Source organism: Martes martes (assembly GCF_963455335.1).
Source record: "Martes martes genome assembly, chromosome: 5".
Taxonomy (NCBI): Eukaryota; Metazoa; Chordata; class Mammalia; order Carnivora; family Mustelidae; genus Martes; species Martes martes.
The window spans coordinates 124,363,040-124,382,651 of record NC_137892.1 but is presented as its reverse complement, the minus strand read 5'-3'; the positions used below and the strand labels follow the sequence as shown (position 1 = coordinate 124,382,651).

The following is a 19,612-nucleotide window of genomic DNA, read 5'->3' as shown; positions in this document are numbered from 1 at the left end:
GTAAGTTGTCCAAAGTCACCCAGCAAATGGACTGCCACGAAGAAGCATAGAGCCAGTTCACCTCTACGACCCCTGTTTGCTCTGAGACCAGCATCACGAGGCCTTAACAGGTCTTTTCAAAATCCTAGTGCCTTTTATCATTAGAACGGTGAGCCTTAAATGTGGGGACAGTCTTGGAAATGCCATGTCTTGGCTCACCACAGAGTCCACAGGGGCAGGGCCAGGGACATGGTTGGAAAACCACAGCTGAGGGACTTAGCATGCACACTTGGCCCCAGTGGGGAGTTTTCCTATAAGATTGTTGGTTTTTAAAAGGTCGTCCCTAGTTCCATCGTGGAAGACTGATGTGTTCTAGTGCTGGGCTGTGGTGATGGAGTGACTGGCCCCACGGCCCGGCGGGGAATGACTGCACAGGGACACACACAGTGTGGAGCCGACTTTCCGAGGCCCCCGGGCAGTGTGTGGAGGGAGTCATGGTGTTCAGCGTGCCAAACTGTCTTAAGAGGTGGACTGTACAATTGTGCAGAAATATTTGTTACGTAACAAAATGCCCCTTCATTGTGCTCTTCTAGGGGCCGATAATCCAAATGGAAAAATATCTACACTGGTATGGCTGCAATCTCTCCAGGTCAGTGGTGTTCTTCTAAGTTGCAAAGATTCCCCAGGGGTGTCCAACATGTGCTGAGTGTGAGAACCCCCACCCCGGCTAGTCTCCCTGTCCCATGGGACGAGGATGGCTGGTGTGGACAGGACAGCAGGACATCGCTAACTCGTCCAACAATTTGGGGTCCCCTAGCAGAAGGCGACCCTCAGCCTTCCTCCTCCAACTCCAAGCATGTTTGCCACGCACCCAACCTGTGAGCCATGGCTACCAGGCGTGGAGTCCTGGAGCCACGCTGCCCGGGTTCAAATCCTAATTCCAGCCTTAGGAGCTAGGGGACCCTGGGCCAATTTACTCAACCTCTGTTTCCCAGGCTGTAGAATGGGCTCGATCACAGTACCTACCTCACAGCTCAGGTAGATATAAAGCACTTGGACCGGGTCAAGCCCATAGCAAGTGCCCTGTGAAGGGTGTCCACGGGTCCTGGGGGGCGTCCTTATTAGCTCCCCTCTTACTAAGCCGGTCACAGTACTTCAGGGTTTTGCTCCCTCCTCCATCTGAAGGCTTGTGGGGACTGTCAGCCACTGGAGGTTGGTCTTAGGTGACACTCCAGTTCAACTGAATTTTCCGAATTTTTGCTTTCCCTTCCCTTCCTGTTTTCACTTCATGTTCTTAGAATTAACTCATGTTTATTATTTATTTGTTTGTTTGTTTTTAAAGTAAGCTCTGCGCCCAACGTGGGGCTTGAACTCACGACCCCGGGATCAAGAGTGGCACCCTCCACCAGTGGAGCCAGATGGGCACCCCCTAAAATCAACTCATTTAAAAAAAATTCAAAAAGAAAATGTCTGCCGCCATGATACCCTTGTGACCTGGATAGGTTAATGTTTTGCCCCCTAAAACATGCTAAACTTAAGCACACCATCCCTACGGTAAGCAAAGTCCGCCTATGCGCCGCCCCTAGCCCGAGTACCTCACGCGGGAAGCAGTGTCCTGCGGTGGCACTGCCCAGTCTGCAGGGGGCGACAGCCAAGGTCTCTGTGGAGGAGCAGGACACAAGCTCGGCCCTGGGGCCCTTGGAGGCCGGGGCTGTCAGGGAAGGGGGCCTGCCGGGAGGCCCGGGGGGCCCAGACGTTGAAGGCGAGGCCCCCCCTACCTTTGGTGTCTTCATCCTCGATGGTGGTGTTGGTACTCTCGGAAGATTCCTGCCAAAGAGAACACGGGAGGCGGTGAGGGCCCGCTGGCGAGCAGAAGAGGCACGGCCTGTTGGGGGCTGCCCCCCGGCTGCCTGATGCGGCGGCCCGGCTTCTGTCGGCCTCACCGGCTCTGCCATCCAGATGCTGCCCTGAAGACCCTGCCAGACTCTTGAGCCTAAGGAGGGGGAGGGCCCAGCTAAGCAGGTGGCGGGTGGCAGGGGGCGTGGGTGAAGGGATGGGTGCAAGGAGATCCCTGGCCTTTCTGGAAGGGCTGGGAGGGCTCCCCGGCCCTGTCTGCTTGAGGGAGCCAAGACGGGGTGTGGGAGAGCAGAGAGGCTCCCACAGAATGGGGAAGGGATACACACACCGGCAGGAGAGGAAGAGAGAGAGGAGGGGAGGCCCAATGTGAGAGAGGCTGGGCTTTTCGAGGGGAGAAAAACCGCACAGCTGGGGGAGACAGCCACGGAATCAGAAGAAGAGGGATGTGGGCCGCCATGCCACCACTGGGACCCCTGGACAGAAGGCAGGGGCTGGTGGCTCCGCTGCCACCGGCGGGCCCTGGGGAGCGTCCAGAAGCTCAAGAAGGGCCTCTCGGGCGCCCACTCCTTTGGCCAAACCAAGCCCCCCCGCGCCGCACCTGGCACAAACCAAGCCCTGAGATGAGTTCCAGAGCAGAGGGCAGGGAGAAGCAAGAAGCCAAGGGCTGGACGTGGGATGGGGTTCAAATCAACCTTCATACCTGAGGAGGTCCTCAGGTCTACGGCCAGGCTGCTGGTCTGGGCCATGGAGTTGGAGGTGTCAACAGAAACACGCAAACAACACGCACACGCAACACACAGACTGTCACACGAGGCACACGTACCAAGCACGCCCTGAGCAGCCTCTCCCCGCCCCGGGTTCCCAGTGCAGCCTGCAGGAGGGAGGCAGGAGCGAGGGTTCGAGGCCCAGCATTTACCGGCGTTTGGGAGACGGCAGACACTCACCATTAACTGAACGCTGGAACTGGACTTTCTTTTCTGGAAAAACAAGGAGAAGAGATGGGACAGGAAAAGACACAGCGTGAAAACGGCAGGGAGCAGAGAAACGGCAGGGAGCAAAGAAACGAACGACAGGGGGGTCTTGGAAGGATGATGGGCCTCAGGGTCATCCTCTAAGGTTCCTTGCCAGCGTGGCAGTGGGGCAAGAAGTCAGGGCCATGAGCAAGAGCTGCCCGAGCAGGGCCAGTCCTCTCTCAGCCTGAAGCTCTTGGGGGCCTCATGCACAGCTGCCTGGGGCTCACCATCTGACCAGCAAGCTCCGGGCCAAGCCTCCCTTGGACCAGCGCTCCCTCTACATCAAGTTCTAATGGGGTCTTGGACGCCAGTTGCCAGAGGCCTCTGGAAGCCAAAGTTCTTGTAGGACCAAAGGTGCTCGGGTCTGGAGATGAGGCCCAATGCCTCCTCCTAGCCTCCCCTTTTGTCTCTACTGAAAGAACCCCACTCCTATTTTGGTTGGGTGTCAGAGTTCCTTGGGAAACCTGTAGAAAAGAAACACAACCAGGCCCCCTCAAGGAGTTCAATAACTAGGTCTGGGGTGGGGCGTCTGCTTTTTAAACAGTATCCCCAGGTGACTTCAAAGCAGCCCCGGGCATGGACAGTCCTCTAAATGGCCTTTGAAATCCTGCCTCTGGTCCCAGCTTCCCAGCGACAGGCCTGCTCATCTCCCTTATGCTGACAGAGAAACTGAGGCACGGCCAGACACACAGCTGAGCCCTGCCATCCCACCTAGTCCAGCTTTTGGAGGATTTGCAGCTTCACTCATATTATTGGCCGTGGAACCAAGGGAGAGGAGAAAGACAGAGGACACATTGTCTTCTTGTTCTCTCACTCTAAGCTAGGAGTCGTAAGACTTGCATTTGCGGAAGGGTCTAACACTGACACTAGCATTGCACAGATGGGAAGCTGGGGCCCAGAGACGGGCAGTGACCTGCCCGAGGTCTCTCAACTAGCTGGGAGCAGAGCGGAGGTGGGAACCCCCGAGTGCAGGCTTTCCCCTCTGTGCATGTCTCCAGACACTGCGGCCTGACTGCTCTGCCTCGGCTGGTCCTTCACGGACGCCCTTCCTTCTGAGAGGCCTGGAGGCTGTTATCCTTGCTGTAGTGTGTGTGTGTGTGTGTGTGTGTGTGTGTGTGTGTGTGTAGGGAAGGACTTGAGATGTCCTCAGGGTGGGCCTTTGCCCTGGGGGAGGCACTGGCTATTCTCTGAGGATCCTTAGGTCTAATTCTGGGCTTTCTGACTCCAAGATCCAGGAGTGTCTGAGCGCCTGGAGCCCAAGATCCTGAGTTCTCCTTCCATGGACCCCACAGACGTGGCAGAAGCGGCTCATCGGGCATCGGCCCGTGTAAGGGCTCACGGCCTCTGCCTCTGCCCCAGCTGGGTGGACAGTGAGACTCCCGCAGCCAGCAGCCTGCAGCCAGTCCCCAGGGTCGGCCTCACTCCTGGCAGGAGCCTGGCCAGGCACAGTGTACATGGGGGGGGACAGGCCCTCCCAGCTCGCCGTCAGCAGAAACCTGAGGAACACGGGGGCCAGGATTCCAGGCGGGACACGAGGAGGGAACACAGAGCAGAGACTGCATCAGAGTCGGACATACAGTGACAGGATGGGACATGGGGGAGAGGAGTCACGATGGTACGGATGGGACACCAACAGGGGCAGTGAGTGGGACTGAGGGGTGGGAGCAGTCGGCCGCTCCTCATAGAAGTAGAGGCTTAGAGGTGGCAGGGGTGGGGGTCAGCGCTCCTCGGGAACAGAAAGATTCAATTTCCCTGGATCACCAGTGACGATGGTGCTAATAATAACCCATACCGACCGGGGTCTTTCACCGCAAGTAGAGTCACATCTCTCAGAACCACATGTAGAAGCATGGTTCTAGGGTTTGCAAAGATGGTAGAAATAAAGTAGGGTCAAAATTAGCCTCAAAAAAGCCCAGTATCCTCTGTGTTCCGACCAGCCCGTCTTCCCTCCAGCAACCACTGCACCTCCAGCTAAGCCCCTGGTGACCTCAGTGGTTTCTCCAGGGACCACGTTGTAAGAAGAATGCATACTTCCCCACTGGGGCCTAGCATGTGTTGGTTAAAGAAGCTCACGGTGTGACTCCCCAAGGCCCACTCTTGTGCGAGCCTCTCGATGGCCCAGCAAACACCGGCCCTTCCCCCTTGCACAGACAGCAGAACTGGTGACGCAGGTCTCCAAAGGAGGGGACGATGGGGCCCGACCAACCCACAGCTTCTTGACTCACAGTGGAGCACATGACTGGACCCCCAGAGCAACATATTGTAGGCCAGGCTCCCCAAACCCCAGCCGGGTCCCTGGTTACTCTCGTCTTCCAGCTGGCCTCCTCTCCTCCAGCCCCCAAAAAAGGGCAGGAAGCTGAACTACAAAGAGACAGTCTGGCCAGGAAGAGCCTTTGGGGTGTCTTCTCATCCACACCCAAGCCATCGTGAGAAGTCACTCAGGGTCCTCCTGCCACTACAGGAAGGAGTGGCTTTTCCTTCAGCAGAGGTCCCTGGTAAGCCCTATAGTGACTAGAAGGAGTTCCACCACGCTCTGCGATGTCCTTCCTCAGACAGCCTCTGTCTCCTGGCCTGGCCTGGAGAGGAGTCGGAAGAGAGTTTCGTCCCAAGACCTGGCCTGAGGGAGGCCCTGACCTCACACCCGTGGCTCTGTGTCAGCCCTTTGCCAGGGCCAACCTAAAAGCCAAGCAGACAGGGTAGCCTTCCATCTGCCCCCGCCTCCTCCGCTGACCCGGGCCACAGCTCACAGGCCCCTGTGGCCTCTGCCCTATATTCCCCACATATGACTTTCCCCAGGGAACTGAGCACCCCCAGTGTCTACACGCTATGGCCGAGAGGGCCCCCGCTGCCCCAAACAGGGCCCCCCAAATTGCACATCCCCCCATTACCCTTTCCAATTGGGGGGGGAGAGTTTGATTCATGGGTAACCCGAAACTGCAAGTAAGCCAGAACTCAAGTCTGGATTCCGTCATAGCATTTGGGATAAGCGGGTGTTAACTTTATACGTTGGTTTGGCTTTAGATCGGTGTTTCCGAATACTTCCTTGATCAAACTTTGTTTTCAAGAGAAATCTTACTTCAAAGTCCAATCTAGAAAACACAAAGCACGTACCCCATGCCAGGGCCCCTGCTAAGTCTTCAACACCCATAATTTTCCTTCATCCTCACAAGCAGTCCTGGGAGGTGGGAAACCCTTTTACCCCATTGCCCGGAGGAGGAAACACAGGCTCGAGGGAGTCAGATAACCAGCCGAGGTTTCCAGCTGCGAAGTTCACCCTGGCTTCTTCCACCACCGCGAGGTCCGTGACACGGCGTTCTTCTGGCTCTAGTGGGCGCGAGAAGCCCAGTATCTTCTCTGCTCAGCCACCCCCTTACTATCCCGCTCTACCCCATCCACCGCTAAGGATGCCTCCCCCAAACCTTCCAGCTCCGAGAAGTTCAGTTTGAAATCCACTGACACTGGCTAATAACCAAGTAATTCTGTATTCCTTAAGTGCCCAAGAGGAGAAGGAGAAGTGATTAGGTGGGGTTTAGTTGCTTTTTTCTTTTCTTTCCTTTCCTTTCTTTTCTCTTTTCTGTTTTTAAAGCTTAAGTCTTAGAAATCATGGAGTTCACACTCCTCCACTCCACCCATTGTACCTATAAGGAAACTCAAGCCCCCAGAGGGCTCAAAGCAGCAGGAAGACCCAAATCCTGGCCTCAGCCAGCCAGCCAGCCCAGATCCCCTCCCATGCCACCCCCAAACCAAAGCCAGTGGCCTGAGACCACAAATACTTCTACAATGAAGCCATGAAGCCACCAGCCCACCTGGGTGGCTGTGTTTGGACAGCATCCCACACCTTCCAGCATCCTGGGCACAGCCCAGCCCTGGGGTCCTGGCCAGGCAGGGCTCTGAGCCCAGAAAAAGGCAGGGTCTCAAGAGAGGAGAACCCACAAGGCAAGCCAGTGGCAGGGGAGAAGGGAGCTGCAGAGATGGGGGCCAGGCCCCAGAGAGCAGAGGGAGAAGAGAGAGGAGGGAAGGAGGGGTCAGCAGGGTGTGGAAGGAAGTAGCTCGGGCATCAGGGGTGGGGACAGGGGTGGGTCAGGGGAGGAGGGGATTCTCGGCACCCAACTGGCAGGCCTTGACAGGGGTGGGTGCCTCTGGATTCCAAAGCCAAGAGGGGTGGCTATCCATCCTCCATGGGCTTTGTAGGTTGGACTGGGGTGCACGCTGGGTCAGGGGCCCATTCCAGCCAGCCCACACTTGGGAAGGAGGAGGTCACCCCTCATGATAGCTCTGTCTCTTCTTTGTACCCTCTCACTTTCCAGTCCTCCCATCCCAGAGAACCACAGAAATCTCCTTCAGACCTGCCCCTTTCCTTGTGCCCGCCCCAACCCCAGGCCACCTGCCTCTCCCATCGATTTTCGGGCCTCCCCCTGCCCCCCACCCCCACCCATCCTGGGACCAGCCCGATTGCACGAGTGACCACACCTGCTCAGAACACCATCAGCAAGGCCTAGGTCTCGCCCCGGCCCTGAAAACTAGGCCCTGTCGGCGGAAAGGCTGCCAGAGGCAGGCCCTGCCGTGCTCCCGGGGGCTTACCTTCACACCATCATTCTTCTTGTTTCCTCCACTCTTCCCTCCTACGGAGGAGAAAAAGTAGAGGGTTACCAACACCAGGCAGGGCACCAAGGCCCACAGGGTGAGGAACAGCAGCATCTGCGGGCCGGCGGACTGCACGGAGCCGGCTCAGCGATCTGAGGGACACCTCCTCCTTCTGCTCGTCCTTCCTCCTTGGGGCTTGGACTGCCGGTGGCCCGCGAGGTGGGCCTGGGCTCCCCCGTCCTCAGCAATCTCGAGCATGCCCCTCTGGCCCCATGGGTGGCAGGAGGTGACCGATGCGTCCCAGGCCCTGGGGGTTGCTGTTTCAGCCTGGGGATTCCCTCTGGATCCCGGTCACCACCCGTGCTGGTGGTGGCCAACCCGGAGGCCTGGCTGCCTGGCCCAGGGCTGGCCGCTCCCTCCCCGCCCCGGCCCGCTCTAATTTTAGGCCCATGCTGCTGCCGAGGTCATGTGTCAGCCTGCCTACTCACTCTGGACAGCTGCGAGCCTTGTTTTGCCGGTGAGAAGAAGCAGATGCCCCACTCTGGGGCCCACCCCTGCCAGAGTGCCCATCCCCTACCGAGGCCTCCCTACCCTCCAGCTCCGGAGCCCCATGCTGGGGTTGGCGGTCTCCATGGTGCCTGAGAAAAGCAATGGCTGCTAAGGGAGGCCCCACCTCTGTCATTCCTCTTTCCCTCCCTCCTTGCCTCCCGGCCAGAGCCCCTGGTGAGGGCTGCAGCCAGGAATTGGCATGAATGCCCAGCCCTGCCCAGCTTGGCATCTGGCTGCTTCAGACCTCAAACAAATGCCTTACGTTAAAGGAGACAGGAGATCTGTAAAGCGTTTAGCACAGCACGGGACCTGTATACAGTAGGTGCTCAGTAAATGGTAGCCACTGGAAGTCCTTCTCCCGGTGGCCTGGGGATGGCGAGCCTGGGAAGAGGGGCAGCACGGGACATAGATACCCCAGAGGCTCAGAGGGACAGGCTCATGCTGACCCAGCCTCCCAGTCCCTCTCACAAGTTCACCTACAACCCCTTCCAGGCAAGTAAATGCAGGTGTGGGTGGCTCTGGATCCCGAAGCTGAGAGGAATGGCTGTCCATCCTCTGTGAGCTTCCTGGGCTGGGGTGTACAGTGGAACAGTGGGAATGGTCCCCCCTCCAGCTTCAAGGGGGCCCTCTCAGCTCCAGCCCAAAACCACAGAACTGGGGGGTTCCATGAGGTCACATGTTCTGATTTTCAAGAAAAGACAGAGATCTGGGTTTTTCTGTGAAATCTCCTAATTTTTAATGGCTGGGAACTCTTCAAAAACACCACCGTTTTAAAACACCACTGGTCCCACAGGGCCGTCAAGAGATGGGAACTGACCCACGGGCACCATTTTGTGAGCTCTGGACTAGAGTTTCTAAGGGGCGCTTCAGAGGTTAAAAAAAGACTCTGACTGTCTAGTGGCTCGTCTTTCAGGACGAGGAAAGTGCAGGACCCTAGTCTGGGGAGACAGTGGGAAGGCAGTTCAGTGAGGCAGGGCCAGCCCGCATCGGAAGTTCCCGAGTTTTCCCACCTCTGGGTCTTTGTCCAGCTGGTTAAATGGGCATGTGGACCCTCCACAAAGTCAGAACCAGAACTTGCCCGAGCCGACCCTTGCTGTGGAGCCGGCCACGTGTCCTGCCTGGCCCATCAGAGGGCCCCTCGGGTGAGCTTTGCTATATCTGCTCAGCAGCCCCGTCAGCTGTCCTGTCTCCCCAGAGAGAAGCCTCTGGCAGGCACTGGCCTGGGCACTCTCCAGTGTGCCAAGGGGAGCTTCTTGCTAAGCCCCGACACTAATCCCTTCCTTTTCTCTGCGGGGCTCTGCGCTGTGGCCTGCGGGTCGTTGGGTACTCCCTGCCTTAACCAGCCGGCTGCAGCCCAGGCTCTCTGGTGGCCCATCTTGATTAAGGGCACTTGCTCTGAGGTGGTTCAAAGCTGAATGAAAGCAGGCCCTGCCTCTCTCTGCCTAGCCATGGGCCCCCACTGCATTGTCACCAAGGCCACCTGAGCAAAAGCTTGGGGAGGTGGGAAATGGAAATATTGCTACTCCCTGGGCCTGCTTCTGTCTGGCCTGGACCTACACCCCAATATTTGGGAGCCCCCCCTCGGGCTGGCCCAACCTGAGAACCCCAGCACTGCTGCGAGGTTAGGGAGCCAGACTCAAACTCTAATCCTTCCTTGTGGGCCTTTGGCTTGCTGACCTATCGACTTCAGCTCTTTCTGGGTGCAGGCGACCTGAACCCCCAGTCTTAGTGTCCTCTGTAGCCCTCATTCTCCCCAGGCCCCTGGCCTGAGGCCCCACAGATATCGACAGGGCAATGCTCCCAACAGACCTGTGCAGGATATATTCGGGACTTCGAGGTCCCACCACCTACCAGAGAAGTTCCTGGTGGCCAGCATGGTGGTGAGGATGGCTCCCTGCAAAGATAAGGAGCGGGGGAAGGGACAGGAGGTTGGAGGTGACGGGGGGAGAGGAGAGAGAGAAATGGGAGGAGCGGGGGAGGGGAGGCAGGTGCTGCCTTCAGACACAGAGCCAGAGCCTTCTGCCCTGCCCCTCCCTTTGCCCTCACCCCGCAGCCCGGAGACCATGTCTGCCTCCCTGGGGAAGTCGGAGCAAGCTGGGCCTTAGCTGGCACAGCTCCTAGAACAGGGCCATCCCTGCAGAAGATATTAATAGGTTCTGCTGTCCTGGCCAGAGGTGGTGGAAGGGCTCAGAGACACCTGTTGGTGGGGACTCCTAAAGGCCAAAGACGATAGCCCCTGCCCTCCTGGGCCCCCTTCACCCTCCGTCATGGTGCTCAGTACCTTGTTTCATCACTAGTTCATCTTTCCCGGGCTCCCCGCTCACAGCCTGGGGGACATAGAGAAACGCTCCTGTCCCAATGAAGGGCCTAGGGGATGGCCCTCCTGCTTCTGATGCTATCTGTTTTGGACACTCTCTGAGTCTGACTGTCCGTGATTTTAAGACATTTTGAGATTTCCTCTGTGACCACTCCCATTGGGGGGTGGGATGGGACTTATTTCTTCTGGCATCATGCTGGCCACCACCCGCCTGGCCCAAGCCCCCTTCCTGGGCCATCACATCAGGCCTGGGAACAGCTGGTGAGGAGTTTCTGAAGGCGTTGGGCCCTCAGCATCTGTCACTCAGCATTCTGATGGCTTCTCTGTTCCAGCAGGCTGGGGACTCCTCAGTTACTCTTCCTACCTGTTCATGGGGTCCCTGGCGAGGTCCAGGCCAGGAGCTATCACAGGTTAAGAGCACACGCCAATTGCTCACGAGGCTGGCAGCTCCTGGCCCACCTGGGTCCCACTGTGGCTTCCTCTGGGCTGTGACCCCTGTCCGCGTCTCTTGGCTTGTCCTCTCCGGTGTTCTGCACCAGGGCCTCTCACCCACCCTGGTCTCCTGCCCAGTTCCATCTCACCCCCAGACCCTCTCACCAGCCATGCTGAAACACTTACAGTCCCCCTACAGGCTCAAGCTCATGCTTCCAGACTTTGGCACACGCTTTCTCTCTGTCTGGAATGTCTGTCCACTCTGACAACATGACTAACACCTGCTTATCCTTTGCGGTGTCCGCTCATAAGCCACCTGCCCAGCAGGGCTTCCTGGGAGGTTTCCCTGGTCTTTCCAGACCTGGTTCAATGGCCCTGCTATGGCCACCCCCGGCCTCGGGGCGTGCCCCGTCCCAGCACTCACCACGCCCCCTTACGGTCCAGGGTCCTTGCCTGTCCTTTCCACCCACTAACTCCCCAGCCCAGACAGTAGGTGCACAGGACATGTTTGTTGACTCAGTGAAGGAAAGAACTTGTGAGTGAATCTCTTGGCCTCTGCGGAGACCCAACCGAGCTACTCCATGTCCGGGGGCCGTGGAGGGCAAGGACGTGTTACCTTCAGTTTTCTCCTGGCGTTGAACTTCTTCAGGCAGTCCACGGTCTCCTGTCTGTGCATGCAGGAGGCCACAGTGGACCGATGCTGGAGGAAGTGGGGAGAAGTCTGTGAGTGGGAGGCAGGCCTGCCCAAAGCCCTTTCAGTGGGATGTCTTAGAGAGAGGTGCTTGGCATTTGGGGAGCACAAATCTTTGTTCTAGAGGACGTTGTAAATGCCGCAGGTGCTTAGCAGCCCTGGCACCCGATATCCATGCCAGGAGCAGCCCCCCGTTGTGATGCTGACACAGAACACCTCCCACTTCCACTTCCCCTGAGAGCCACAGCAGGGAAGCATTTCTGGGTGAGGCCCTCTTGACCCTCCGCTGGGCCTGAGGGGCCGGGGACAGGGCGAGAACCCCATGGGGGTCTGCACCCTGATGCCAGGAGCAGCTCCTGGAAAGGACCCCGCAGGTGAGGGCTCACCGAGATCCAGGGGTGCTTGAGGGCCTCGGCGGCCGTGATGCGTTTGGATGGGTTGATGGTCAACATCTTATTGATTAGATCCTTGGCTTCCGGGGTGACTGTGTCCCATTCTGGTGACGGGAACTGGAAGGGGCAGAGGGGCCAGGTTTGCCCAGCCTACCCCAGGCCACCCCTGCGATCCCCCAGCCCCTGACTGGCAGGGGAGCAGGCAGGGGTCCTACTGCCCATCCACTGGGCATCCACAACCAGAAGGCGCTGGGATCCTCCATGCAGGGACCCTCTCTGGAACCTGAGGAGGGGCAGGATCCTTGATCCCCCGGATAAATCAGAGCTGGGGCCAGGGGGAAAGGAGGCCTTCCTCTGTTTTTCTGAGGCTGTGCCTTATCTGGGGAGCAGAATGCCAGTGGTTATGGGCCAGACTTCAGAATCGGAAGGCTGGGTCTAAGTCCTGGCTCTGCCTCCTGGGCCGTGTGACTTTGGACAAGACTTTGGGTGACCTTCCAGCTGCCCCTAGAGATGCTGTGAAGATTAACTATGATATAAAACACATACCACAGGGCTTGATAGAATCAGCCTCATTGAAAAGCAGTATATCTTGGTCATTAGAAACATAGATGCTAGAGCCAAATTGCCTGGGTTCAAATCCCAGCTCTACCATTTCTTAGCTATGCGGTAAGGGCAGTTATTTAACTTCTCTGTGCCTCAGCTTCCCTATCTGTAAAATGGGCATAATAATTGTACCTATGTCATAGATGGGTATGTGGATGAGCTCTAATAATCTATAAAGCATTTAGAAAAGTGTTTGTTAGCTAATATTATTATTCGTGTGTGCATTATTATTTGGGAGAGAGAAAGGGAGGGTGAGAGTCTGGCTTCTGGGACCTACTCTCCACCTCTCACCCCACTTCGGTGCTGCGTCTGTCCTCCAGGGCCCCAGGCTAAGTGCCATCACGCTGAGGCCCAACCTTGAGCCTGGGGCCACGTGTGGTCAGTCCTCAAGCTCCACCCGCCTGCAACTAGGGAGTGGCAGAGGGCCTAAGTAGGTTGGGAGGGCGAACGGGAGGCAGCTCAGATCTCTGACCTCACTGGGTGCTGGCTTTCACTGGAAAGGACTCAGGGCACGGCAGGGAGGCTGGAGAGAGGAGGGACACTCACATCATAGGCGCCAGCTTTGATCTGCTGGTAGAGGCGGTGCTGGTCCTCATCCCAGAATGGAGGATACCCAACGAGCAGGATGTAGAGGATGACCCCTGGGGAGAGGACCAGGAGAAGCCTCGAGTGTGAGGAGAAGTGATGAAGAGGGGAGGGATGGGGAAGGAGACAGCCCCCGAGGGCCAGGAGCCCAGGGGGATAAGAGGGCCTTGGGTTGGACTCACCACAGGCCCACAGGTCCACAGGCTTGCCATACGGGTCCTTTCGCAGCACTTCCGGGGAGAGGTATCCCGGTGTCCCTGCAAACCCTGCTCCGCAGACACACAGGCAGACGCACACATAGGGGTTGGCACGTAAGAGGGGTGAGGTTGCCCTGGAGAGAGAGAACACACTCCCTGCCCCCAAGAGTGGCTGGAGGGCAGGAAGTTCTGGCCCAGCAAGGCAGCAAAGCCTCTAGACCAGGGTGGACAAGTGCACAGGGTACCCCACCCCCCACTCCAAAGCCTACGGCAAAAGTCCTCGGTCAATCCCAGAGTCCTTCCCATGGGGTCCTGCTCGGCGTCATACACCGCTAACAGCCCTCCTGTAGTCAATACCAAGTGCTGGTGGCACTCTAATGTCCTTGCCATGTCAGCTGAAGGCTGAGCTGAACCCTTGCTCACTCCCCACCGTTCTAGGAGCTGGTTCTGGGCTAGCAGGAGGCCTGTCCCTAACTCTGGTTTTGCCCTAAGTCCCCTGGTGGGTCTCTTTTCCTTCGAGGCCTTAGTTCCCTCATCTGTCAAATGAGAGATTAGGGATTCCTCCCTTTACTACCAACCAGCAGTGTTGGGAGGATCGTTTGAAATAAACAGACACCCAAAGTACTTGAACATGGAATCATAAGGACAGTTACTATTTATTGAGTGTGTGTGTTCGTGCCTGGTCTCACTCTTCACACAGCCCTGATGTCCATGCTATCATCACCCCCATTTTACAGATAAGGAAACAAAGGCTCAGCAAGGTGAAATGATTCGCTGAAGATCACACACCTCCTGAGTGGCAGTCAGAACTTGAACCCGGAGCTCTGTCTCTTAATCACTGATCAGTAGTGTCCACTGAAGTTTCCCCAGCTAGCTGAAAGGACTCAATTATGCCAAAACCTCAGAGTCTGCTGAGTCATCTGAGCTTCAATCCTAGCTCTGTCCCTTTTAGTCTCCCGTGAACTCTTTCAAGTTTCTTAGCCTCTGTTCCTCGTTTGTAAAATCAGGATAATTAGCTCTGGCACCCAGGCTGTTAGGGGAACCCACGGAAGCCCCCAGCCAGCTGTGGTGCGTGTGCATGTGGAAAGGCCGTGTACTATTTTAAGGATAACCGTGTCCCTGAACCTGACCCCCGTGGAGATAAGATGGGCAACACCCACTGACCAGAGGCTGTGCAGTGGGACCTCATTTCCAGGAGCTCTGGCTGGTACCCCAGCCATCTCTTACCTGCCCCTGCTTGGGCCTGGGACTCCTAGGGGCCAATATGTCAACACAAGCCTGGGCCCCCACACCCCTGCCATCCCCGTGCCCACTCACCGAACCATGCCTGCTGCTCCCCTTCCACTTCTATGGCCAGGCCAAAGTCTGCCAGCTTCACCGCGGCGCCCTTGAGCTTGGAGGCCAGCAACAGATTCTCCGGCTTCCCAGGACCAGAGAGAAGAGTGAAATGGGGGAAGAAAGAGCCAGAGGACAGTGAGCAGATTCAGAACCTCACCTCCAGTGGCCGGAGCCCACAGGATTGTCTAGATAGCTAGACAATCTAGAGGTGCCTTGCCCCCACCTCCAGGACCAGCCACAGGACCCTGAGCTCCAGCCCCCAGTGGAGGGAACTACCCTAGGGTAAGACCTCTGTCTTCGGCAGCAGGAAGACCTTTCTCCACCACCCATCCCCTCCTTTGCCTCTCCTCAGGGTTTGGGGCTAAGGCTGACATGGGGTCAGGGAGTTGGGGGGGCAGCTACCACCACAATAAGGAAAAAGGAGTGACATTTATTGTGCCCCTACTATGGGCCAGCCACTAGGCTAAGTGTTTGCATATATCATCTCACTTATCACCTCAACAACCTTTGGGGTGGGCATTATTATTCCCTTTTTCCACAGCAGCCTTCCTATGTTCCCTGAAACAATCACACTTGGTCCCACCTCAGGGCCTTTTCACTTCCTGTTCCCCCTGTCTGATTTGCTCCTTCTCTGAGCTTCACAGAGCTGGTGTCTTCTCTTCATCTGCTCTCACTTTCATGTTGTCTCCTCAAAGAATCCCTCCATGGCTATCGAAAGGAGGACCCCCCAGGTATCTTCTGTCTCAGCAACTTGTTGTTACCTTCATAGATACCACAATTTGTAATTTTCCCCCCATCTGTCTCTGTGCTTGTTCATTATCTGTCACCTCTACAGACAGTGAGTTCCCTGTTGGTCTGTCTACCACTCTATCGCCAACACCCAAGGCAGGGGGCAGCACATAGTGGGTACTTCATACATATTTGTCATATGTGTAAAGATGAGGAAACCAAGGCTCAGACAAGTTAAGTGGCATGACCCAGGTCACACAGCTGATAAAGCACAGCATCAGAATTCAGGTCACACAGCTGATAAAGCATAGTATCAGAATTGAGGCGAAGTCTGGCTCAAGAGCCACGTTCTCAACCACGCCGGACTGAAAGACGGGGGCCCTCATACATGCCGCCTGGCCTCTGGGGCCCCGAGACTGCTGTCTTCCTCTGGAAGTAAAGAACAGGAAATCCCTCCCTGCCCCCACAGGCCAGAGAAGGGCTGAAATAAATTCTGCAGTTGGGTAGCCCTGGCCTCTGACCCAGCTCTGCCATTTCTGTGCTATGGAACTTAGACAAGCCATTTTACTTCTCTGAGCTTTGGTCTCCTCTCAGAAAAATGGACAGAGCCCACCTCACGGGCTGGTGTACAGATCAGTCGTGATAATCCGTGCAGAGCCCTTGGCAGTGGCCCACGGCACATGCGCAGTGAGCATTAGTACTCAGAATCGCTGCTGGGGCTGGGGCGGGGGCCTGGGCTCCACGTCCCTGGAGACGGCCGGTTTCCCCTGACCCCCTTCCCCACTGGGACTTCTGACGGGGTCCCACCTCTGACCTTTTGCTGCCCAAAGCTAGGCGGGACCCAAACAAATATAGCTCCATCTGCCCCTCGCGAAGCCCTCTTTTATCCTTCGGGGACTGCGCTCCCAACGTGTCCTGGGTCTTGGTTGCCGTCCTGCCCTGATTTGATGAATATGCCACTAATTAATCTATCCAGAGTGGCCTAAATTTGTGCTGCTTCTCCTCCTTTCTCCTCCCATGCAGGGGCTGTTGCTATAATAGGAACAGGCCCTCTGGGAGAACGGCCCTGCCGTCCGGCCAGGACCCTCCTGGACTGCGCACTTGCCTGTGGGTCCAGACTGAGCCCCAAGGAGCTCCGCTGTGAGAGTCGGGGGCGGGCAGGGCTTCTGGGCAGAACGCTGGATCCCAGAGAGGGGCCCGGGCCTGGTGGAGGACGCCCAGGTAGAGTGTCCAGAGACGGGGTCCAGGCTGAGGAGGGCCTGGGGGGTCCTGTCCTGGGTGGGGATGGGGGAGAACAGCCTGCACAAGAGGGAGGAGGTACCATGAAGCTGCCCAAGAACCTCAGGCCTGAGCTGGAGGCCTGATCTGGGTGGCCCCCAAGGGCAGCACCGGGGCTCACAGGCCAGAGCAGGAAAGATGAAAGGAGACTTTCCCAGTGGTTCGAGGGGGCTGCCTCTCAAGAAGTGAGTTCAGAGGGGCGCCTGGGTGGCTCAGTGGGTTAAGCCTCTGCCTTCAGCTCAGGTCATGATCCCAGGGTTCTGGGATCGAGCCCCGCATTGGGCTCTCTGCTCAGCAGGGAGCTTGCTTCCTCCTCTCTCTCTGCCTGCTGCTCTGCCTACTTGTGATTTCTCTCTGTCAAATAAATAAATAAAATCTTAAAAAAAAAAAAAAAAGAGGTGAGTTCAGAGTCACTGAAGGCCAAACAGCAGAGGTTCACAGGTACCTAGAAGGGGCCACTGCAGGAGCAGGAGCTGCGCTGAGTGGCTTTTTGGCCCCGACCCCCGCAGGCCCAGTGGTTGGGGTCAGAAGGCCAGGGCTCCATGTTAGCTCAGGCACAACTGAATGGCAGAGTCTTGGGCAAGTCCCTTAGACTCTATAGGCCTCTGTTTGCTGCTCTGAAAATCGGGGGAACTTGAGGCTCGGCAGAGGGGAGCGAGGAGTCTGTGCCGACCAGGCAAGGCTATGCGACTACTGCCGACCCTAGATTGCACATCTTCCCAGGCCTTTCTTCTCCAATGGGAAGAGGAAGGACTCCAGGGGCCCCAAGGCCTGTGCTTCTTCTCCCCGTACCTGCCAGGGATCCAGAAACAAGAACTGCGGTGTCCCTGCGCACTGGGTACTGTGCTGTCTCCTTAGACAGAACAAGCAACCCCCAGCAGAGGTTGCCATGGCAACCCCACCGCAAGGCAGCTGAGGCCCTGTGGCTGGAGAGTGGCCTGGCTGGGACCTGGACCCCACCAGAGCCAGCCTAGGACGACCTTACAACTGCTTACCTGGTCTGGCCCAGAGCACGTGGGCCTGGGCGTCAGGAGACTGGCTCCGAAGCTTGGCTACTCCTCCCTGCACCCAGTTTCCTCATCAGAACCCTGGGGTAGGTATTCCCCAGCCCAGCCCAACTCAGGGCAATTGAAGGGATTCTGATGATCCCCCTGGCTTTGTAGGGGAGCCGCCCCCTTGGGTGGGTCACTCACCTTCAGGTCCCGGTGCACCACACCCATCTGATGGCAGTGGAGAACCGCCTCCAGGATCTGCTGGATACAGTGACTGCGGAGAGAGAGGACAGGGTCCCCCTGTGAAGGCAGACATCCCCTGGGGAGCTGGGAAGCTGGTGGGGGAGATGCCCTGCCCCCAGGCACCTGGTGCTCACCTAGCGTCGGCCTCACTGTAATACTCCCGGGCCACGATGTCCTCAAACAGTTCCCCACCGGTAACCCTGGGGAGATAGGCACAGAGTCACCTTCCCACGAAGGCCCCCGGGGTTGCCTCTTCTGGAAGAGTCTCTAGGAAGCTAAGGGCGTGACCCAGGGACCTCAGAATCTCAGTCCAAGGGGAGGAATCCCAGGGGCCCCGGGGTGCCTCCCGCTGTAGCCCTCTTCCTGGCTCCCATCCCACCCTTCCACGGACTGCCCTCCCCTCCCCCACTTGCCCTTCTCTCCCACTGGGTCCATGCTAGAGTTAGGTCAGGGGGTGGGACACTCAGAGGGTATCACTCAGGTTCATTAGGAGGCCCAGGGGCTGGGGTTTTTGCTGTTGTTGTTGTTTGTTTCATAAACTTTAGTTTTTAGAGTAACTTGAGGCACACAGCAAAACTGAGCAGAAGGCACAGAGATATCTCCTGTACCCACACATGCAGAGCCTTCCCCATGATTAACTGTTTTCTGCAGATGGGGCCAGTGTCTTCTCTGAGTTTCTCTGCCAACCCAAGAACCTATCATTTCATTATTGTTTTTCATTCGATTGAGTGGCTTTCAAAACTTGAAAATTACTCCAAAAGGAAATTTTATATCGCCACTAGACATGGGAAGCCAGCACCGCCGGCCACAAATAGAAACAAAGCAGTGAGACAACAGAAGTAACAAGTGTGCGTTGGCGTTTCAGGATGACCCACCCGCCTTGTCTGGGGGGCAGGCCTATCATGTTCCGGAAACTTCCGTCTCAAAAGGGAATTCAGCCCAGCCTAGCGGCATTTGGGACTCAGGCCAAGGGACCCACCTAGGTCTTCCCTGCTCAGGCTGCCCCTCGAGCCCCTGCACGACCCGGGGTGGGCCCAGACTCACAGGTCGAAGATCAGGTAATGGTGTCCCTCCTCGGAGATGCTGTCGTGGAGCCGGACTGTGGGAGGGGCCCAAGCAGCCAGTTAAGCTGGAAGCACTGCTTCCACCTCCTCCCGCCCTCTCACCTCACTCCTCCAACGGCCAACATACCAACTTCTCAGTCACTGAGCACAAGCCAGGTAACAGGTGCCTTGACAAACGCCAGTGAACGACGGTGACGGACCTCGGGCATCGTCAAAAGAGGCCCAGGTTTAAAGATGAAAGACCCTTCCCTGCTTTGGTCAAAGTCTGGCCTCTTCCTTCCTCCAACCCTCAGCTTCCTGGCTGGGCAGTCTGACATCATGGAAATGGCTCAGATCTCTGCCACTTGCTAGCTGTGTGACCCCACGCAAGTTGCTACACCTTTCTGAGCCTCTCTTTTCTTGCCTGGACAATCAGAATGAAACTCCTGGACCTACAGCCTCGTTGTGAGAACTCCATGAGGCACACAGTAGGTGTTCACCCAGGACCTAGCCTAGTCCTAGTCCTCCACCAGGGAGGACTGGGGTCCCTGAGTTAGGCCTGCTGAGAAACTGTCATCTCTTCATCCCTCGCTCACCAAGAACAGGGGCAAGACCCCCAGGAGCCCAGAGCTCCCAAAATTACCCCCTGAGATTCTGGAAAGAAGGGCCCGAGGCCCAGAGCTGACTCAGGGGCTGTACCCTGCCAGCCAACTGCATTTTCTCCCAGGACAGATTCACATCCTTTCCCTGAGCCACTGCCTAAAAACGTCCGCAGAGCGGGGTGCGTGCT

At 57.1% G+C, this 19,612-nt stretch overlaps 1 protein-coding gene across 1 annotated transcript in view; it reads right to left on the bottom strand.

Moving 5' to 3' along the window:
* CAMK2A (calcium/calmodulin dependent protein kinase II alpha) overlaps positions 1-19,612 on the bottom strand; it is a gene marked incomplete at its 5' end in the record, with an annotated part of 60,445 nt that overhangs the window by 14,679 nt on the left and 26,154 nt on the right. The window contains 12 exons of the mRNA XM_080804501.1: positions 1,758-1,806; positions 2,781-2,813; positions 7,431-7,471; positions 9,834-9,876; positions 11,348-11,431; positions 11,809-11,931; positions 12,964-13,058; positions 13,185-13,268; positions 14,517-14,619; positions 17,738-17,810; positions 17,914-17,979; positions 18,824-18,878. Coding sequence (XP_080660627.1) covers positions 1,758-1,806; positions 2,781-2,813; positions 7,431-7,471; positions 9,834-9,876; positions 11,348-11,431; positions 11,809-11,931; positions 12,964-13,058; positions 13,185-13,268; positions 14,517-14,619; positions 17,738-17,810; positions 17,914-17,979; positions 18,824-18,878 — 849 coding nt within the window. The remainder of the gene's footprint in view (positions 1-1,757; positions 1,807-2,780; positions 2,814-7,430; positions 7,472-9,833; positions 9,877-11,347; positions 11,432-11,808; positions 11,932-12,963; positions 13,059-13,184; positions 13,269-14,516; positions 14,620-17,737; positions 17,811-17,913; positions 17,980-18,823; positions 18,879-19,612) is intronic.